This window comes from Bradysia coprophila, unplaced genomic scaffold, assembly GCF_014529535.1.
Source record: "Bradysia coprophila strain Holo2 unplaced genomic scaffold, BU_Bcop_v1 contig_358, whole genome shotgun sequence".
Lineage (NCBI taxonomy): Eukaryota > Metazoa > Arthropoda > Insecta > Diptera > Sciaridae > Bradysia > Bradysia coprophila.
This window is the reverse complement of record NW_023503616.1, coordinates 4,767,508-4,782,214: the sequence shown is the minus strand read 5'-3', so window position 1 is coordinate 4,782,214 and position 14,707 is coordinate 4,767,508. Positions and strand designations below refer to the sequence as shown.

The 14,707-nt window shown below is 37.2% G+C and overlaps 3 protein-coding genes across 3 annotated transcripts; 1 reads left to right on the top strand and 2 right to left on the bottom strand.

Annotated features, from left to right (window-relative positions):
- Window positions 1-1,786: 1,786 nt before the first annotated feature.
- On the bottom strand, window positions 1,787-2,726 carry LOC119081395 (biogenesis of lysosome-related organelles complex 1 subunit 4). Its single transcript, XM_037190281.1, has 3 exons — window positions 2,561-2,726; window positions 2,432-2,503; window positions 1,787-2,366 (listed from the first exon to the last, which is right to left on the bottom strand). Exons 1-3 carry the CDS (start codon window positions 2,627-2,629, stop codon window positions 2,028-2,030), a joined length of 480 nt encoding a protein of 159 aa, XP_037046176.1. The 5' UTR covers window positions 2,630-2,726; the 3' UTR covers window positions 1,787-2,027.
- A 271-nt stretch (window positions 2,727-2,997) lies between these two features.
- Window positions 2,998-4,713, top strand: LOC119081392 (WD repeat-containing protein 89). The gene is made up of 6 exons (XM_037190279.1): window positions 2,998-3,147; window positions 3,205-3,594; window positions 3,665-3,821; window positions 3,881-4,187; window positions 4,282-4,476; window positions 4,540-4,713. The coding sequence occupies exons 1-6, from the start codon at window positions 3,132-3,134 to the stop codon at window positions 4,681-4,683; spliced, it is 1,209 nt and encodes a 402-aa protein (XP_037046174.1). The 5' UTR covers window positions 2,998-3,131; the 3' UTR covers window positions 4,684-4,713.
- Window positions 4,714-6,122: 1,409 nt separating this feature from the next.
- LOC119081390 (protein Jumonji) lies at window positions 6,123-14,707 on the bottom strand. The gene is made up of 5 exons (XM_037190277.1): window positions 14,313-14,707; window positions 11,317-13,968; window positions 7,876-10,555; window positions 7,647-7,805; window positions 6,123-7,582 (listed from the first exon to the last, which is right to left on the bottom strand). Exons 1-5 carry the CDS (start codon window positions 14,387-14,389, stop codon window positions 7,277-7,279), a joined length of 5,874 nt encoding a protein of 1,957 aa, XP_037046172.1. The 5' UTR covers window positions 14,390-14,707; the 3' UTR covers window positions 6,123-7,276.

The following is a 14,707-nucleotide window of genomic DNA, read 5'->3' as shown; positions in this document are numbered from 1 at the left end:
TAGGTAGTTTTTTTACAATTTTTTTTATATAATTTTTTTCAGGAAATGTTGCAATATAAGATGAATTAATCTCAACTAATTTCTGAATATTTTTTGAATACATGGAATTAAATCAATCAAAGATAAATATACCATAAAATTTCTCCTTTTACAAATATTTTAAATCCCTTTACCATTTTAGAGTCGAAATCGGTACCAATTTACCGAAAATATTGGTAAACTGAGTTATTTTTACGATCAACCGAAAACTAATAACGAAAATGGTTTACCCGTTAAAAGCTGGTCATCGAATGATGAAAATATTCTTCCTACTAGTTTCATCGAAAACAAACTTTTGATGTGAAGGTATTAAGTACCAGGGGACTTCCTTCTTTTACAAAAGTGTAAGAGTAGAAAATCTATCGCAGTTTTTTATTCTTTTTTTAAATTCCTCGTTTCACATTCACAAAACATACTTCGCATCTTCTCTTATGTAACAAAAAGGCAATAAAACAGAATAATGCACAGCTCATACGAGTGGGAAGTTTACGGCCAGAGCAAAGCGAGAATACAAGAAAACAATACAAACAAAAATTATATTCCGAGGGGAGCCCGAGGATTTATAATTTGTTAGTTTTTTGCATTGTATTCACTCATACAAAAAAAATGTGTGGTTAAAGCATTTAGTAGACCAGTGCAATATGCTGCTTTAACTTATAGGTAAAACTTTCTTTTATATCGATAAAAAATTATTACAGAACCAGGTAGTAAATATTTAATGATTCATTTAGTGTCCTATTATCTTTGTCTGTAATGTCACCATACCAACCAACTACAAGATCAATTATAGAAGGATAACTTCTTCCCATTCCAATCTATGGTTTGCAAATTTTGGTATGATTCATAAGATTGTTCAATCAAAGATGGAAGTAGGTGTCCGTACATTCGTAAAATTGAATACACTGCAGGAACATACATTTTCTGCCAAAATATTAAATTTACTAGCAAAGGCATTGAGGAATTCTTTTGAATTTCGACTGACCGAAATCGGCGCTATTTTTTCCACGACTTTTTTATATATGCCTAGTTAGGTCTTGGTGCCTAGGCCCCAAAACCAGTCTCAGATATTTTTGATCTTCCTTACCTGGTTGGTTGTAAGTGGCCAAAAGTCGAAAAATGGGGTTTCGTAGTCCGGATTTCATTTCCGAAAGGTGACGAGGACACGGGCGTGTGTGGGTTCGTTGGAAAGCTGAGTTCAAGTACTCCTGGGGCAAATATTAACTTCATAAAATTTGCTGATTATCGGACGAAAATATGACTTCCGGAAAATTTCTCAAAATCAATGTAACCTCGGTGAACTTTGATGAGTTCTGTGACCTCACTAATGCAATTATTTGATTAAATTATTACTTATTATGAATGTGGAGGACCTCAGCTTTACAGCGATACCCATATTTAGTAGTTTGGAACGTGACGACGTAACAGATAAAAATGTGTGTTACACTCCGCCAAACTACTAAATATGCGTAAAAGGCAAACCGAAAATCAGATGAACTTATTTCGTCACATCTGAGTATTTTTAACAGACAAAATCTTGACTACTAATCTTGTCTCAGAACCTTTTTAGACAGTTTTCGGTATATGAATTGCAAGGAGCTTAGTGTGGTAAACTAGGTTCTTGACATTCGTGTTGGACAATGGACAATGGACTTCATCCTCGATCCGAGATACAGCGCCATTACCATGAATAGTTTTTAAAATAATCTATGCTGTTGCTGTCCTGTACATGTACTAGACAATCAAAATGTTTTATCAAAATTCAGATCATGGTCGGTTATTATTTATATGTGGAGTAGAATAAGAAAGGAAACAATACGCAGAACGGCCGAAATTGTACAATTTCTCTTACTGCTACTGTAGCAGTGCTGCATCCTGTTTATGTGAACAACTGTAAACATTCGAGAATTTTAAAAGAAAGTTTCATCGTTAGCAAGCAAATATAAAATGTATTTCAAACAAATAACTAAGGCGACACAACTACACCTCTGCTATTCTGTGTTATTACTACCAAAAAACGCTTTTGTGTCGAAGATCACTGGAGGAACGTACGTTTGAGGTGTGCTACCTGCATCATCACCGACGCTTCGTCGATCCTTTTTAGCTTTACCGAAAATCGGTTTTAGAAAGCCCTTTATACCGACATCATTGATACCAAGTTCCTCTTCAGCCTCCACAACATCCTTTTCAATTGAATCCAAATTCTGATTTACAACACCGATGAATGCTTCTAGATCATCAATCCGTTTGCAGAGTTTGTTAAAATCGTCTTGACTGTTCATTAAGTCAGGAATAGTTTGATCGGCACTAATTGCTAGGTCGTTTTTGATCTGCAACAGAATACGAAATGGGGATGTAAAGTTTGGCAAAAATATCGATGAACCGAATGACTCACAATCGATACTAGACTTTCGAATTCTTCCAGTCGATTTAACATTTCGTCAATGCTCGTACATACTGGATTGATCTGAAACAATTAACTATTGGCAAAAAATAAATTTAAAGAATATGTTTTGTGAGTTGCCTCCTTTGATATATCCGCTTGATGAAAGTAATTTGAATATTCGGCACCTAGTTTATCGAGAAACTCCATGGGAATTTTATTTAACTTTTTTTTCAATGCAAAAAACTCTTAAGCGATATGAATAAACAAAAACACAAACAGCTGATTCAGAGACTTCAAAATATAATTTGAAGAAATGTCAAATTATGTGCACACATTGCTGTCAGCTTTATCGGCTTTAGCACTTTTGAAATTAGAAATTAGTGCGAGTGACTATTTTTTACATATAATCTCAGCCACAGTTAGATTAAATCAATTATAGTTGACCCATTGGGAAAAGTATACTCATCAAGGACAGCAAAGCTTACCTTTTAAGAGCGTCCATGCAAGGCAGCTGCCTTGGTCCATGTCATTTCTAAATATTACTGGTGTTTGTATACGGTCATTATTTGGTAGTCGGCAACACTGCTTTCGAATGACATTTGAATCAGCGTGCATCCACAACACACGTGCGATTGTCGGCGCTATTTAGTGAAACAAAATACTTTTTTTGAAAATAAGAGGTGTGCAACTAGTGAATCAATTTTACAACATGGACCCATTTGATGGTGCTTATATTAACACGACTTTAAGGAAGACTTTGTGCTAATCCGTTTTTTCTCCAGAAAATGCCATCAACAGTTCCGATGACGAAGATACGGACATTATCGATGAAAACACCTGCACTGATGCTGAGCTAAATGAGTTATTTTCAAATCAATACCATTTGACGTCCGAGGAATGTGTTTCACTGAAAAGGACCTACATTCTACATATGGCCTCGTCTAAATCATTCGACAGAATTATCACCGGAACGTCGTCTGGATCAGTGCATTTGTATGACATTGCAAGCGGGCTCTCAAAACTAAAGACACCAAAGTGTTTGGATGATTTAAGCAGTTCAATTACAGGAGTAAAGTATGCAAGTTCGTCGCTAGAATCAGTGCTAGTTTCGACAGCTGAAAGCGTTCTTATGGTAGATCTACGCAGCGATGAAATTGTTCATACTTTTAGCGGTGAGTTGATGTGATATTGATGCAATGACTAGATGGAGACAGAAGAATTTTAAATGAATTACATTCTCAGATGACCGCGATTCTGTCCGAAAGAAACCGTTGAACAGTTTCGACATTAACCACAACGATCGAATTGTATGCGCTGGCACTGAACAAGGTGATCAGGAAGCCTATCTTCTTTTCTTTGATGTTCGGAAAAAGGCTCTACTCGGTGCCTATTGGGACAGGTTGATAACAAAACGTTTTTTGTTCGAAAAAGAAAATTCCTAAAATTCCAATATTTTAGTCATCAGGATGACATTACCGACGTCAAATTTCATTCAAAAAATCCCGACCTAATTTTGAGTGGATCAACAGATGGTTTGATTTGCGCATTTGACATATCGCAAACGGACGAGGACGATGCACTACTTTGCACACTGAATACAGACAGTAGCGTTGGAAACATAAACTGGCATGAAAATTCTATGGGAAAGGATTTGGTGTCATGCATTACACACACGAACGATCTGCAATTGTTCAACGCAGAAGATTTCGATGAAGCTGAGCTCCTTAAAACATTTGACCGAGAAACAGTTGCTCAGCACATAAAGGTAATCAATTTTCATACCTGATGTGGCATTCGCTGTATCAGCAACGTATTCTAATCAGAATATTGATTCACCTTTGTGATTTATCATTTGACAGAGAAAATCCGTCATGGATTGCACTTTAATCGGCTGTCACAACACGTCGAATAATGAAATCTTATTGCTAGCTGGTTCCAACTACGAAAAGGGGAGGTGTCTACGAAGTCTTGTGTATCGGAATGAAACTCTTGTACCATCAACTGACTTTGTGGGAAATAAGCAGATCGTCCGGACTAGTTTGTTCAATGCAAAGGCAAGTTTTTAACTATACGACAAATATGTACGGGCAGAAGAAACTAAAGATTCTACTTTCCAGACTAATATGTTAATAACCGGCGGTGAAAATGGATTGATAACAATTTGGTCGATTGGTGCAGCCGCAAATACAAACACGAGCGTGAATAAGTCAAGCAAGCTAAAAGAAAAGGCTCACAAGAAACACAAAAGTGCACCTTATTGAACTGAGTGAAATAAATGACTAATTGAAAATGAAAGGAGTTTTACGCTATCTGTGTGTACCCCGAAGCCCTGAAAGAATCAGGAGAGATAGAAGAAACGTTCTAACATCAAATTAGAGTCTGCAAACAAAAATTGCCGGTGGAATAGACACCACAGCAGAGCATGGTAGATTTTTACCAAACTTTATCAGAACTTGTCAGGTTTTACCAAAACAAATTTTACCAAAAGTTGTCAATATTTACCATTTTTGCAAACTTTGGCAAATTTTTTCGAATAAATATAAGCCCTAGACCCTAGAGTCACTGTCACTGCAGTTGATGCCAATTTATTGCAATATGTGACAAACACATCGGTGTTTGTATACCATCATTAGCTTAATCGTGTTGATCATTTTAATTTAGTTGAAATGAAATCTTTGTTGGGTTCAAGATTGAGATTTTGCTTGCTCACTGCTGAATTTAAACATGAGCAAAATTATTCGAATTTTATGGTTTTAAAGTTCTGTTTCGTTGGTAACAAAACATATCCTATTGTATTTGCACCTGCTGCTACATGAGAAATTGAGATAAATTTAATTTTTTCGATTTTTGACAGTATACCGGCCAACATCTTAGGTTCTCATTCAGAAGCCTGTGTTTCATGCTTTTTCACACTTGATATGGATATAGAATACATTTGGAATTAGATTTTGCAATTTTTGGTAATCTCCAGCAGACGTCTTTCATAAATGAATAGTTAAATGCAAGGACGGGACACGTAACATTACCAAAATACAATTATTAAACGTAAAGCTTGTGCAGAATCAGCAACAGCTGAACATCTCTACCTGGTCGACAAAGACAATACCTTTGTATCGAAAACAATTCAAAGGCAAGCTACATACAGTGGATACATACGTTAAGGTCATCTATGTGCGCACATAACACGTATGACTGTAGTGTAGTAAACTTGTTGTTTAGAATGTGTTTTGATTGTATATTATACAAGTAGAGTATGCTTGTTGATCAGCTGGTGAAGTTCAGCTGTCGCTGATTCTGCACAAGCTTTACGTTTAATAATTGTATAAGAAAAATGAAATTTCATTTACTTAGTAAAACCTATAAAAACAATTTCAATTGACATCGTCAGCCTATTTGAAATTACATTCTTCTAATAATTTGCTACATGCAACATGTCCCGTTCCTGCATTTAAATTTAACAAATCAATTTTATTTGTCAATTCATTGTGTCGATATTTCGAAAACGCTTCCAGTATTCAAATGCTTGCTGGTGGTAGGGGTCGCCTCTATACCTTTCAATGATACACTGTCGATTTGCTAAATTATTAAACATTTATATTTTTTTAATTGTTTTTTTTTCCTTTTTCTTTTTCAATTGATACATGTTAATTCCTTACTTAATTCGAATAAAATTTTATTCTCATTTCTTTATATATATGTATACTTTAGCCCTTATTACAACACACAGACATAATAATTATCCATTACTAGCATCATATATTATTAAATAATTTTCTTTAAAAAAAATTCATTTCCAAATTTTCTGCAATTCTGCAATTTTCTTTCCATTCATGTTTTTTTATATTCTCAATTTGTTTTTACTCTCTTCTATATATTAATAATTGTTATTGACTTTTAAAACATAATAACATCATCTCACCTTTCGGATTTTGCAAGATTTTCTTACAAAACAAAATGTACAAAAAATGCGTTATACTTTGTGGCGTATCAATGGCTTTGCGAAAGCGATTTATCTAATTTTTTTATGTTTCTATAAATTGAATTGTCAACAGAACTCGCATCCAGGCGACTGTAACACTGATCTACGAAATAGAGATGTAAAATTGAGAGTTTTTTTTTTGCTTCACTTATGCTAGTAGTGATTCCACTTCCATGATCTATCCATTGCTAATAAAATTGCTACCGAATAGTTTGAATCATCAGACTAGAAATATAAATTCAACAAAAGATACACAAAACTGACGATTTTGACTGAATATACTATTGATCTCTCAACTATGGACTAATAAATAGCAGATTTTCAGTCTATTTTCAATTGGAACCACAACAGTCAAGTGTGCGGGTTGAAGGGTTAGTGAGAAAATAAAATATTTTGTAACAAAAAAATGTCTTCAAAATATTGTATAAAAGAGAGGACCATGAATCGTCAGGGAGAAGTAGAGTTTATTTCTCTAAATAAAAAATTCAACTTTGAAGGGCCGGCCGCTACTCTGAAAATGTTTGAGCTTTTTGTGGATATGATTGGATTCATTCAAAGAAATGACCTTTGCGAAATTTCTTTTATGAAATTGTTTCAAATTTATGTTGCTATCGCATGTGAAGATCCTACGGACCTTTGTGGATTTTTCATCTTTTACAAACAGCAAGCATATATCACCATATTAACTACGAATCTATTACTTCTTTTGATCTAAATGTTTTCAACAGATCAATTTCAAGTCTTTTACTTCAATAGTTTAAACATACTTTGCTACTTAATACCGGATCAGCCCAACGTCTACTTCTGTTATCGCTCTTAACAGATGGCATAGTTGTTTGTAAAAGGCCCACAATATCAAATCATATTGAAATTACTCACTTTTTGCCTAAAACTTTATTTTTCTTTTGCGATTGCTGTGTGCCCCGTTCTTTGATTTTGTCAATCAACGTTTCGATTTCCTGAACACTATACGTTATTATCAATTTGCACTGCTTCGCCTGTATGCGATCGTTTTTAATGTACTTTAAGCAGTGCTGCAAACAGTAGATGTTGTCTTCGTCGGTCTTAACCCAAGAAATATACAAATTGGCTCTGCAAATATCACATTCAAAATCCTCCGTCGTCGGCTTCGTTTTGCTTCCTTTGATTGGAATCTTTTCGTTACGAGTGACGCCCGCTTTCTGCAAAATGATCAAATTTGTGTAGTTAAGAAATCGATAAGATGCAATAATATGCAAAATTTACCTGAATTTCTTCCCTTTCAGTCACTTCGCGCTCGTATACTTCTGTTATCATTGGCAATATCGAGGATATTGTTTCACTGTTCGTTCGAATATCTGACGCTACTGCAAAAAGTAGTTGTTCCAATGAAAACATAGCCGGTTCGCAGCTATCGTGAATGTCCTGCGAGAATAAGATTTACAAAAGTTAATGACTGACAAGGGCAAAGATTATGACTGTGTGATGAACATACCTGGAAATCTTTTTTCGCCGTATCCAACCAACTGTTTGTGGCAAAGTAGACACTCTCCGATATGGCATATCCGGTACACACAGACGATGAATATGCTCGAGGAAATACCACTACGAATTCGCCTGGCTCTTGTTCTGTGCGACATAAGGACACACCACGATCAGTCAGCGAGTGCGGTGGTATCATAGCGGTATCACATGGTAACCACACAGTTTTGTTTTGGCAATGGGTTGGAATTAGTGACGTCAAAGCTTTGCGGAAATTGTCACTTTGCTCGTCTGGAACGCCATACCAAATCTTTTGACCACCGGTATGTAGATATTCAATCCATGGAAGACCGTGAGGATCACGATACCAACAAACAGCACTAAAGAGCATACCAACATGTAATGTCGGCACTGTGACACCAGTAACTGGTCCAATTGATCGGAGTATCGAACCATGATTGTTTGTTAACACTTTTAAGTTCCAAGGATGTTTTGCGCATGCTGATCCCTTTGCTTTTGGGCCGGGTGTTGGAAATCCGTATCCCCATCCACTTGAATCAATTGATGCCGAATGCACACACACATGACTATCCCGAACGGTAACGTGTCGCCAGAATTCGGATTCTATTTCGGTTGAATTCGGTTCCTTATTTTTAAACCACAAGGCCATTGTATTGCGTGCGATGCGGAAGAACGCATTTAATGGCATACTTCGTCCCTTTACTATACATTCCATTGACCCACTATCATCTTCTTCATCCGACTCATCGTTTTCCGATTCATCATCGTTGCTCACATCGCTCATTGTGCTACGATCGGCATTTCGTCGCGCTTTGGCTTCAGCCTTCGCCCAATCTGCTTCCACTTCATCAAAGAGTTTCTTTCGCTCAACAGTTGACAAAGTATCATATGGCAACAAATACTTGCAATAAATATCATCTAATTTGGTGATGCGATCCTGACACGATTTCGGCAGACACATTTCTTCTGCAACTTTCGCCCATTTCTTCTTCTCAATCACCTCTTTCAATCCTCCTTGTTCCTGTACTGTGTGGTACAAACGCGGCAAATCGACTTCCATACCACCAATCCAAGGAGGGTGAGTCATTGTTATTGATTGCGTGGCAAGGTATTTCTTTATTGCACTAAATTCCTTCGCACTCGGTCCCCATCGATGCAGCATTTTATGTACGTACAAATTGTAAGCGGTAAATCTCATATCATCTGACACTTTGCACTCTGGCTTAAATGACGACGGCGGGATAATTCTGCAAATACCGAATCGGGCAGCGACTGGAGTAATACGATCAATAAATTCCATAGGATCGGCAAACTCTTTGTCCGTAGGACGAAAGATAGGTGCTTCAACCATTGACGCAGGATCATCGTATCGTGGAAAAGCTGTATTGTTGGTTGGTTGGATAATGTCTGTCGGTTTATTTTTGGACTTTTGTGATGCCAGGGATTGATTAGAGTTTTGTCGATTTAACGTTGAAGGTTGAGCCTGTGGTAGTGACGTCGATGTTCCAGGTACGTTACTTGATTTAAATCTTGGTTGGACAGTTCCAATCGGCACAGATTTCGAACAACCAGCGTCTTTACTTGCAATAAGACTTTTAACAATGTCATGAACACTCGCCATCGATTCCGGCATCGGTGTAATATTGGTTCCCATTTCAGCTTTAGTCACAAGCTTTGCATGCATGATTACTTTCTGATTGGGTCCCTCCGGTCCTTCGGTTCCCAGTTTGACTGCAACGCCTTGAATTAGTTGATCTGATTTTCCACCCGACGTGTTAACACCTTGAAGTGGAATGTAAAATGTATGACCTTCTGAATCAGAATCATCTCCATTGTTCGGTTTCGATTTTGGTAGCGCTGATATATCTAAGTTTATTGGAACTGCAATCATTGCCGATTTACTCGTTTCATCTGGACTCAGCGTCAAAGAAACCTCTTGTTGTTTTTGACCAACCGGTGATTTGTCATCTTTATTTGTCGATTTCTCGTCCACACGTGAATTGTTCGATTCTCGCCGACTGTGCCGTCGGAATGGTGTCGATGCAGGTATTGTGTCTTCCTCCTTGTCGAATGAATAAATACTTTTTTCGTTTTCCGGTGAAAATGCTTCAAAAGTGTTAACAACCGGTTTGGTTTTGGCTGCAATTTCAACAGGTTTGGTGTTGTACACAGGTGTTCGTCGCTGATTGTAGATTGGCTTCTTATCAGAAACGGCTGAAACCGGTTTGGGAGGTGATATTATAGCACTGCTAGTTGATGGCTTCGATACGGCACTTGACGGAACAGCTTTCGGTGAACTTTTAATGGGCGCCTCTAATTTCTCAGATGTTGTAACAGGTATCACAACTGTTGGTGGAGTTGGTGATGCCGACTTTTTCCTACCGAACGCTTCATAGATCGACAAATGACCTCGATCAGGTTCCGGCTTTTTGTTTATGAAAGCCTCTACACGTTCCTTGACCGACCGTAGTTCAGTTTTACTCGCATCCTTATCTTTATCCTTCAATTTCACTAATTTAGCTTTCAATGTTGGTCCCTTTGATGTCGAAGCTACAGGACCATGGTCTACCGTTTCTCCATCCATAAACCGTCCGGGTGAAGCTGTTCTTAGATAGTTGATGGGCTTCAGTGGAGCATCCAAGCTTAAATCATCTTCCAGATCATTGGTATATCTTAAAGAAAATTGCAATTTAGGAAATTTACTCTTTATGAAGGAAGAGGGAACAGTGAAAAATTCTAGAGAAAAAATTGAATCCACGGTTTTGGGTTTATTTAATTCTGTAATCAAACAGAAAATGAGAAGTGCAGTGGTGGGTTGTGTTCTCTTAATGTTTTATTTTGCAGAATAAGGTCTTGATAACAAATTGAAGAATAATTTTAGATTATCGAAAAATGAGTTTGAGTATGATCAAATGACAATGTTATTGTTAACAATTTTATCCCCAATTTAAATCTAAGAAATTGAAATAACGTGAAATAACTGTACTCTACGAAGTGAGCGCCCATGGAAGTAATCTTAGAATTAATTTTTTAAATTTACATTATTTCATTCTTCTAACGTAAAATCAAGTTATACTCTGAAGAAAGAAATTCCAGCGAAAAAACTTAAATAATAAAGGGAAATTACTTGCACTTATGCCCAAGTGAACATTACTTTGAGTTCTGAGTAACATTACCCCCTACCATTCTAATCTATTTTTAAATAAATCTCAAAAATGCGTACATTTATAACGTTAATTATTATGAATATTACGATCGATTAGCTTGATATGAGACAAGGAAAAAAATGCAGCGAAATCATGTATGCAAAACTTCTAATATATCGTCAATCTTGAGCTATTTTTATCAAAACATATTTCAGAAATTGTTAGATTGTCAAGTCAAAGTAGGGCAGAGCCGGGGAAATTACCAAAAAAAGAAATTAAATATTTACCTTGCCCTTGCACACTCCAAAATCCATTTTTGAATTTGCGCTCGTGACATATTCACTTTGGCCCTGCGTTGTTTTTCTTTGCTTGTAGTCGGATCGGCATTCGGTAGTTCGGTTGGAATGACTGGTCCTAGTGTGGGTATGTGTATCGAACCACATTTGCCGAGCGTGCATTTCGTGTCATTGGGGCCTGAGCTTTGCGCAAGAGTTACACTGGCAATTCCGAAAATTTTGCCAGATTCTTCGGCGCTTGGCATCAGGTTGGGCAGATTTGATTTAGTTTCATGTGTCGTCGTAATCGATTTTGGTGATGAGGAAGTGGTTGTGATATTCTTCGTATCCATTTGTGATGGCTTCACAGGCGTTGTACAAATCGATGGACTCAATAATTGGGACGATGTTTCAGCTGGTGTCTTAAAAACGCTTTCGAATGACTTTTGCGGGGTTTTGGGTGCAATCGTTGGAACTTTTATTGCTGCGGCATCTGTTTTCGGAAGGTTTGGTTTCTCTTGTTCTGAATCTGTGGCTTTGGATAACAGCGGTGTTGTTGCTTTTCCTGCCGGTTTTTCTTTAGTAACAATCTCTGGCTTAACTTTCTCCACTGCGGTATTTTCAAGTTTTTCCTCAACCACATTTCCACTTTCTTTTGAGTCTTTTGCCTTTTTCGGACTCCGTCCTCTGATAGGCTTCGGTTTCTTTGTAATTTTTACAGCCAGTGGTTCATCATCGGAATCACTGAAACTTTTGTGAAGACTTTTTTCTTTTACCTCGGGCGACACATCCTTGCTTGGCGACAGAACTTTCTTCTTTCGACCAACTTTAGCCTTCTCCTTTCGTGCTGGCTCCAATGGCTCTTCAACAACTGAGCCAGCTTTTTCATCTTTTTTGGAAGATTTATTCTCTGGTTTATTCTTTTTGGGTGATACCTTAACGTCTGTCGGCTTTCCAATGTTTGCTTTTAATCTATTTTCCATTTGTTGAGTTTTCTTGACATTCGGGAGCTCCGGAAAACTGTCCATTGAAAAGCCATCATCATCGAAATCATCCAGATTCAGTTTTTGACCAATTAATTCCATGTAAATAGCCGCGGCTTCTTTTGTTTTACGACTAGGCCGTGCAGAACGGCAAGCATCCGAATCATTTATATCTACACTACCCAATTCAGTGAATTCGTTGCGGCGCTTACGTTTCTTCTTGATGCTATCATCGTCGGTGATGTTTATTTTATGCTTGGAATCGTCTTTGTCTTTTTCCGGCGTACGTTTTTCATTTAACTTCTTTTTTACTGCGGTCACTTTCTCGGATGAACTGTCCTCGCTCAACTCTTTCTCTTTTTTCTTCCGTCCGACTGGTTTCTTTTTGATACTCGGTTCACTTGTATCCGACTTTCGACTGACGGACTCGGATCGTTTTTTATCTGCAGCCACTTCAACCTGTCCACAACTTCTTCGTGAAACACCAGTTGTAGGCCTAGGTGATTGACGTTTTACCGGCTTCGATGTACTTGTCGTGGGCAATTGATCTTTCTTCTTTTCTGAATCGGGTAGTTTTTGATCTTTTGTGGAATCTACAGGCTTCTTGGTCACGTTGGTCAACTTTTTTAGTGTATTTACCAACGGTCTATCATCTGACGAGTCAGAAAATTCAGCTGAATTGATGTCCTCATTTGCGTCTTTCTTCATTTTTGATCCTTCATTTTGCGGTATCGTTGTGGCTTTCTGACGAGTTATTTGCTGTTTGGTTAATGCTAACTTCGTTGCCTCTTTCTTGATTTCTTTTGTAATTGTTTCCACTGATGACTTCTTTTCTGTCTTGGTTGACACCTTTTCATCATCTTCTGAAAGTTTCGTTTTTTTCATCACTGAAGTTTTGGGTAGATCGGACTTGACTGATTCGTCCTCTTTAGGTGGATTATTTCTTGTATTTCTTAACGAAGTTTTTCGCTTCGACGAATCATCATTCTTGTTCTCGATGACTTCCTTCTTCTTTTTCTCATCAGGTTTTTTCGTTTCTGATACAACAGCCTTATGATCCACGGGATCTTTTTTCTTTTCATTCGAATCAGCATCGTCGTCTTTACCAGACGATCTTGTTCGCCTATTTTGCGTAGTTTTTATCAAATTTTGAACTTGTGTTTTAGCTAAACGCTGCTCCTGATATTTCCTTTTCAGTGCTTGCACAGTTTGTCTCCGTTTTCCATCAGATACTGTTTCAGCATGCTTACGAACAGCAAATGGAATAAACGACGGCTTCGCTTCTTCCTTACTTTCCACTTTTAGGTCTTTTCCATGTAAACTATCTCCACTATTACCAGCTCCACTTCCAGATGGCTTCGGACACGATGACTCGGCGCTCTTGTCTGTATTGTCAACATTTTCAGATGCGACAGTTTCCCCCTTTGTACTATCGTCTTTGGTTTCGGCTTCCGATTTTCTGTTTTGATTAAAATAATCCAAATGTGGCGGAAGTACTGAAGTGCCACGAAAGCACAGAAATGTAAGAAAATCTTCTGGCTTCGGTCGTAGATTTGGTAATAGTTCTGGCGGTGGTTCACTGCTTTCTTTGACAGGTGCACTTTGTTGTGTTGGGAAATTAGTCAAATAGGACGATGATCCTTGGCCCTGTGCAAATTTGCGTTGTGCGTGTACTCGTGTTCTGGAAATTGAAGACATATTTTATTAGAAGTTGTCTGAACATTGCCAATTGTTAGAAGAGACCACCCTTTAAACATAAATAATGTAGCGTACAGAATGTACAAAAAAGATTAGTACCATTTGGTGATGGCGACTATGAGTAATACCATCGAAAATAGAATCGTGAAATATCAGCCATAAGGACACTTAAAAATCGGGCTTTAAACCTCGTGCCTCGTATTATTAAATAAATTAGATAAATTTAGATACTTTAGATTGATTTTAGTGGCATGAATACCCAACCCCACTTATTGTCACTTTATAGTAAAATGAAGCCCTCATAAAGTGCGTCTTTATTGACTTTACCTCTTAGGTATGTCCGTAGTTTCAACTACTGGCGGTACATCTTTGCGTTTACGTTTTCCATTTTTTGAAATCACCATTTCGACAAGTAAATAAACTTTCTCAAATTTTACATTAAAAATTTACAAAAATAAATGGACAAAAATATAATTCACACAAACAAGTTGATCAAAGGAAAAACTTTGCTATGATTAAACTTTTCACCGAATTTTCTATTTTAATTTCACATTTCATTGTTTTTTATCGGCATTTTGGCATAAAATAGTACCACAAACACCACAATTAGCACATTGATTTTACTGTATTTCCTAAACGAAATTCCGAAATTGTTTAGAACGAACAAGATGAAAACTTTTAAAACTCCGGTGTCGATGGTTGTCAAAATTTACAAAATGGAG

What these genes read in the sequence shown, in the direction of transcription:
- LOC119081395 (XM_037190281.1), bottom strand. Translation starts at nt 2,629, where the DNA reads ATGGAGTTTCTCGATAAACTAGGTGCCGAATATTCAAATTACTTTCAT. An exon ending in AAGCGGATATATCAAAGGAG is followed by an intron (nt 2,504 to 2,560) that starts GCAACTCACAAA and finishes TAATTGTTTCAG; the next exon opens with ATCAATCCAGTATGTACGAG. An exon ending in TCGAAAGTCTAGTATCGATT is followed by an intron (nt 2,367 to 2,431) that starts GTGAGTCATTCG and finishes ATTCTGTTGCAG; the next exon opens with ATCAAAAACGACCTAGCAAT.
- LOC119081392 (XM_037190279.1), top strand. An exon ending in CTCGGTGCCTATTGGGACAG is followed by an intron (nt 3,822 to 3,880) that starts GTTGATAACAAA and finishes CCAATATTTTAG; the next exon opens with TCATCAGGATGACATTACCG. An exon ending in CTAGTTTGTTCAATGCAAAG is followed by an intron (nt 4,477 to 4,539) that starts GCAAGTTTTTAA and finishes TCTACTTTCCAG; the next exon opens with ACTAATATGTTAATAACCGG.
- LOC119081390 (XM_037190277.1), bottom strand. Translation starts at nt 14,389, where the DNA reads ATGGTGATTTCAAAAAATGGAAAACGTAAACGCAAAGATGTACCGCCA. An exon ending in TTGGAGTGTGCAAGGGCAAG is followed by an intron (nt 10,556 to 11,316) that starts GTAAATATTTAA and finishes ATTTTCTTTAAG; the next exon opens with ATATACCAATGATCTGGAAG. An exon ending in CGGCGAAAAAAGATTTCCAG is followed by an intron (nt 7,806 to 7,875) that starts GTATGTTCATCA and finishes TTATTCTCGCAG; the next exon opens with GACATTCACGATAGCTGCGA.